This window comes from Callospermophilus lateralis, chromosome 4 (assembly GCF_048772815.1).
Source record: "Callospermophilus lateralis isolate mCalLat2 chromosome 4, mCalLat2.hap1, whole genome shotgun sequence".
Taxonomy (NCBI): Eukaryota; Metazoa; Chordata; class Mammalia; order Rodentia; family Sciuridae; genus Callospermophilus; species Callospermophilus lateralis.
In genome coordinates, this window is record NC_135308.1 from 156,438,472 (window position 1) to 156,444,862 (window position 6,391).

General features: G+C 54.1%; 1 protein-coding gene across 1 annotated transcript; it reads right to left on the minus strand.

Moving 5' to 3' along the window:
- Positions 1-258: 258 nt before the first annotated feature.
- On the minus strand, positions 259-6,391 carry LOC143398102 (apolipoprotein L3-like). The gene is made up of 4 exons (XM_076855120.2): positions 6,301-6,391; positions 5,529-5,619; positions 2,799-2,922; positions 259-1,254 (listed from the first exon to the last, which is right to left on the minus strand). The coding sequence occupies exons 2-4, from the start codon at positions 5,575-5,577 to the stop codon at positions 378-380; spliced, it is 1,050 nt and encodes a 349-aa protein (XP_076711235.2). The 5' UTR covers positions 5,578-5,619; positions 6,301-6,391; the 3' UTR covers positions 259-377.

Consider the following 6,391-nt stretch of genomic DNA (forward strand, 5'->3'; position numbering starts at 1 on the left):
CCCAGGCTGGCCTCGTCCTCCTGGCTCAAGCCATCCTCCCACCTCAGCCTCCCGAGCAGCTGGGGCTATAGGTATGTGTCACCACACCTGGCTTCCTATGTATTCTTTAGTCCAAGATAAACTCTTCCTGTTCCCTGCACATTCTTGTTCCCTCTTGTCCCTTATTTCAGACTCTGGGTTCCTGCCTTCTTATTGACCCACTTGCTGTCAGTATTAACCCCTGTCTTGCTGTGCTCAGCCACAGGAATGCCAAACGCCTGACACTCAGTTTCAAAGACTTTATTTCTGTCTCTCTCCCATATAATAAAACGCCCCCCTGCAGGCATTCCTCTGTCCAGCACGTGTCCCCTGATCTCCGTGCTGCTTGAGGAGAGGTGTCATGGCGACGGGTCCAACTGCAGCCTCTCGTGGGTCTGGATGAGCTCTTGCAGCTTCTCCTCCAGCTCCCGAGCCTTCTGCCTCAGCTCTTGAGCCGACTCTGCCTTTGCCCCCTCATGCAAATGCGTCGACTTTTTCACGAGGTCGATCACGTCCATCAGAAGGAAGATGCCTGCGGTGGCTGCACCCATGATCCGGGCCCCTTTGGTCATGGCCAGAGCAGTGCCTCCAAAGGCTCTCTGTACCTGCTTGCCACTTCGGATTGAGATTCTTCCGGTCGTCATGAGGCGCCGGGCACTGGATACTAAGCGGGGGTTGGCTTTGGCCAGCTTGATGGCCCGGATGTGCTTCCCAATGTCACCCAGTACTTGGATGAAGTTCTTGGTCAAGGAAATGGCCTTGGGTGCATTGTGGCCTACGATCTGGGCAACGGCCTGCGCGTTGCTCGCGTTCTTTGACACGAGGCTGCTGGCTTCTTCTGTGGCGGACACAGTGCTTGAATGCTCGACGATGCTAGTGGAGACAGTTGTCACAGCAGCGGCTATTCCCAGCCCCACCCCAGTGGCCGAGAGGGCCAGACTGACTCCTGCCGTCACAGGTGCCAGGGCCAGGCCAAGGATGGTGAGGACTCCAGAGGCGGCACCGGTGGAGTTGGCCACCACGTGGGAGATGGTGCAGTCCTTGTGCACCTTGTCAACCCTGTCTGCCAGGGCGTGGAGCTTCTCTATGCGCTCCTCCAGCTCCGCTTTCACCTGCGGAAACTCTTGCAGGAACCTCTCCCTGTCCTGCACATGTGTTTGGAGCATGTCCTTGTCCTCCAGGGCCATGTCTCCTCTAAGCTTATTCAGAGCCTCGTGCAGCGCATCTGCTTCCTCCCTGGAAGAGTCAAGGTCAGTGACTAAGAGAGGCAGTTGGCTTGCCTGTCAATGGGCTCAGTAAGCTGTGTCCTGCATGAGTCTCAGAGCCTTTACTATAAATCAAGTGAAAAGGAATTTTACTGATGTACAGCATTTTTCTTCCAATGCTAAACATGTTTGGAACATCATAGATACTTTGTGGTCCTTAATAAGGTGGTGCATGTGTGAAAGTCATCTTAAGATGCTCTTCAGTGGTAGGCATTTGAAAAATCACCTTCTGATTCAAGGTCAATGGCATCACTACCAAACTATTTGTAGAGCAGGTGCTCTGTATCTGAACAAAGGGAACTGGGAAATAAACAAACAAGGCCCCTTAATTCAGAGAATGCTAGTGTGTAGGGAAGACTCAGCTTGCTCCAGAGAAGGCTTCCCTTTGTCCTCAGCTATGGGGAAGTGATCTGTTGGCCCTTGGAATGTCCTTCTGCTAGGAATGTCTTTGTTTGCCTGGACTCTCTGGCCTCAAGACCATACAGGTGAGCATCCCTGATCCAACAATCTAAACCTGAAATGCTCCAAAATCTGCAACCTTTTGAGCACTCTCATGATGATACAAGTAGAAAGTTGGTCACATGACCTCATGGGATCAAAATGCAGGCATTGCTAAAAATATTAAATAAAATCACCATCAGGCAGCATATATAAGGTATAGAGAAGAAACTGACTTTCACATTTAGACTTGGGTCCCATTCCCAAGGTATCTAATTATATATCTGTAAATATTTCAAAATCCAAAACAAACAAAAAAATCCAGGGCCAGGCCCCAGGGTGCACACCCATAATACTAATGGCTCCGGAGGCGGAGGCAGGAGGATCATGAGTTCAAAGCCAACCTCAGCAGTTTAGCGAGATGCTAAGCAACTCAGTGAGACCCTGTCTCTAATAAAATACAACATAGGGCTGGGGATGTGGCTCAGCTCAATCCCCGTAACCCCCGGCCCGGAAAAATATCCAGGATCTGAAAAACTTTTGGTTCCAAGCATTAAAGGATGCTTAACTTAACAATGTGGCCTCCGATGGGAGCTTCTGTGCTATCTCTGACCTCCAGAGGAACTGGAGGCTAAAGACATAAACCTCCAGGATGGAGACCGCAGGTCCTCGGGGAGGACGGCATGTGGTCAGGACTTGAGGTTGTACGCCTTGGTGGTCAACTAGACTGGATTCAGAAATGCCTAGAAAAAGGGCTGGGGCTGGGGCTCAGCGGCAGAGCACTCGCCTAATGTGTGCGAGGCCCTGGGTTCGATCCTCAGCACCACATAAAAATAAATAAATAGAATGAAGGTATTGTGTCCAACTACAACTAAAAAATAAGTATTTTTTTTAAAAAAAGAAATGTCTAGAAAATTGATGAAGCACACTCGTGTGTCTGCGACCCTATCTGGAGGCACTGGGCACATGGGTAGGTGATGTGAGCGGGGAGACCCTCCCTGATTGTGGTGGCACCCTCCAATAGGCTGGGGCCAGGAGAGGACAGGGCAGAAGGGGGAAGCTCCCGAGCGCAGCTACCTGGACAGATCAGCCTCAGCCACGAGGCTCTCCCAGGCCTCTTGGGTCAGCAGGAGCTCCAGGTCCTCTCTGCTCACTACGCCCTGCAAATACTCAATGGCGTCCTCAGCGAGGCTCTTCTCCTCTGTGGGGAGAAGAAAGCACGGTTAGAGGACAGTGGGCCAGAGGGAAATAGCGTCCTGGCTGCTGCCACATGGGGTACTTTTTTTTGCAGTGCTGGGATCACACACAGGACCTTGCACCTGCGAGGCAAGCACTGTACCACTGAGCTACACCCAGGCCCCCATGGGGTGTATCTGTGGAGTCGCTGGCGCTGTAGCCTGAACCGTGTCCCCCAGCTTCATAAGTTAAGGCCCTAACTCCCAGTGACTGACTGTGTTTGGCGATAGGACTTTTAAGGAAGTGAAGTAATTAAGATGGAACTGTTCACAAGGGTGGGCCTAATGGATGGGCTGGGTGTCCTTAGAAGAAGCGCACAAGACACCAGATCTTCCCCCAGCCCTGTGTCAAGGAAAGGCCAGGTGGACCCGTGAGAAGCAGCCTCCACAAGCCAGGAAGAGAGGCCTCACCAGAAACCTGCAGCGTGGCCTCTGGCCTCCAGAACTGTGAGAGCTAAGTGACTTTGGCTTAAGCTGCTCAGCCTGGGGCATTCTGTGACAGGAGCCCAGGAAGAAGACTCCAGTTCAGGGAAGTGCCCTGATGCTCTGCAGAGAGACAAAGTGTTCTTGGCCCTGGGCAGCCTTTCTGGCTGGACAGTGGAATGTTCCAGTGACAGCATGTCAAATACTGTTCATGGTATTTTCAAAACAGAGTTTCAGCCGTGAGCAGTGGTGCACACCTGTCATCCCAGCAGCTCGGGAGGCTGAGGCAGGAGGATCGCGAGTCCAAAGCCAGCCTCAGCAAAAGCAAGGTGCTAAGCAACTCAGGGAGACCCTGTCTCAAAATAAAATACAAAATAGGGTGGGGACGCAGCTCAGTGGCAGGACGCCCGGGTTCCATTCCCAGTACTGAGGAAAAAAAAAATCTGGTGATTTCTGCATTCTACACTCTAGTATGACTGTTGTAGTGACACCGCCACGCCACAGAAAACCTTGACTTCTCCAGACATCTTCACCATGGCTGATTTGAGGACTATCAGCAAAAGAGTCTCTGCAAAAGAGCTCAATGGAGGTAAACTTTCTGTTTTCTGTTGCTCTATTTCACCTGGCCACGGGCCTGGAAGAGATCAGCCCTGCAGGAGCTGGACGCCCCTTTTACTTTTTTTCACAAACATTTGTCTAGTATAGTAGTTTGTGGAAGTGTGTTTGCAAAAGTAAACTATGATAATAAAAAGACAGATCCTTTAACAAGGCCTCTGGCCTTGAGCTGGGCTTCAGAGATGTCTACATTTTTAAGATAAGTTACAACTGGGCTCCATGGTAACAGCGGGCAGGGGAGGAAAGAGAGGGGAGAAGAAGCTCTCCCCTTCCCAGGTGCTGTCCTTGAAGGGTTAACTTGCCCAGAACAGTGAGAGAAAAAGCTGCTTTTATGTGAACTTCTGCAGACTGTGAGCTTCTGAGCCCCTCCCCTTTACACACTGGGTACAAAACTCTGAAACTCCCTGAACTCGGGGTTCAGGGGATTGATTGATTACAGCAAAAGCTGTGCCCTCTGAACCTGGCTGCAGCCAAATAGAACTGTTTCCTGCTGTCTTTGGTGCCCTGCCTCGTCTGTCCCTACAATACTCTGGGCTTTTTTAAAATTTAAAAATAATGTTACACACTATTGAATGAAACCAGCATGCAGTGAGGATTCCTCTGTTTTTCGAGGACCCCCAGGACTGGCAGTGGAGGGGACTCTTCAGGAGGGTGCCGAGCCGGGGGGCTGGCCCCTCCACTTTGATCCTTGTGCTTTCTCCCTGTCCTGGGCTCCCCAGTGACATTTCCTTGCAGCCAAGGAAATGGAGGAAGGGGACGGAAACCGTTCTGAGAAAACGAGACTCAGGAAGAGCCCACTGAGGTGAGGGTGGATGGTGGCTCTATTCTGGTTTGAGTTTCAGATTTTCCTTTTATCAGGGTTAGCCTTTGCCCCAGGCAGCCCCCTGGTTAGACACGCAGGGGTGTCTAGTGCCGGGCAGGTACCCTAACCCAGGCCCACCTGGGATGGGGGGCGAGAAGGGACAGTCAGGGAGGACCTACTGTGTGGCAGGTGCTGGCCCAGGCCACGTAGCACTTATGTCACATCCTCACAATAAGGAAACAGTGTCCTCCTGTTACGGGGGAGGGGAGGGGAGGGGAGGAGCTCAGGGTGACACAGATGGGAGGTAGCCAGGGTCACGATGGGGTCGAGTTCGGTGACATTCTGAGTGACTCTCCTGCTGACCCATTCAGAGCTGGGTGCAGAACCAGAGCTGGAGGGTGCAGCCCCCCATGGGTGAGGCCCAGGTCAGCCAGCGGCAGGGGAGGAGAGGGCAGGACCCCGGGCCCCTGTCCACCCCTCTCCATGCTCCTTCTCTCCTCCCTGCCAGCCGTGTCCCTGCCCCCCCTGAGCTGCTGGGTGGAGGGAGAGTGGGGCGGAGTGTCCAGCCTCCTGAGGAGAGGGCAGGGACCCCCCAGGCCCGGGTCAGTGGGGGCACCACTTGTCCCTGGGGCTCCCTCCTTGACTGCCCTGCAGGCCAACTCCGTGTCGAAGGAGCCACCCGAGTTCTGGGTCTTCAGCAAGAACCAGCCAGAGAAGAGGAAGCCGGGCTACCTGGGCAGGCCTTGCTGGGGTCTGGGTCCATGGTCCAGCAGTCGGTCATGTCTCTGAGAGGTTTTCCTTACAGCTCCGAGCGGCGTCCAGGCTGAAGGGAAGGAGGAGGAGGCACATTGTGGGGTGGGACAGGAGCCAGCTGTGGCAAAGGGGCCCGCCTCCTAGGGTTCCCGCTGGGGTGGCAGCAGAGGCCAAGTGGACTGAGAGTGTTCTCTGCCTCCTGGGCTCTGCGGCTACTATTTAAAGAAAGTCACTTTGCTCCAGCTCCCTCTGCCCTGGCTCCCTGGCCGAGGCAGAGGCCACTTGTCCTGTTAAGGCCAGGATAAGACAAGACGAGGAGGCGGCCTTGGAGAGACGGCAGAATCCACGCACAGAAGAAAAACCAGAAGGAACCTTCTGGCAATTACCGGGTCTGGGAACTTCTGTGCTTTCCAAGGAAAGGGCCCTCCTGCCCCCCTCCACACGCCTGGACACCTCCAGATTTCCCAAAGACACGGGGCACTGCTGGGATCACCTTCCCTCTGGGGTCGCCTGGCCACGGAGCCTGGGCTGCACCCGGGGGACCTCATGAGCTCTCTGAGCAGGTCCCCGCCCTCTCTTCTGCTGAAGGGGACAGGGGAGTGTCAGACCCAGGCTCTGCTTCTGCTTCACTGTTGGACCTGGGACCGATTCCCGACCTGCCCGGAGCTCATCTGTAAAAAGGGAACAATGACCCTCCTGTCACAGAGCTACGGGGAGGACAAGGAACCGGGGCCCTCATACCCCGACTTACCACGGAGTCTTCCCCTGGCTGAGCTCACGCCCGACCCAGCTGTCCTCCGCTGCAGGGATGCAGTCGCAGAGTGAGCCTCTGCAGAGTGACA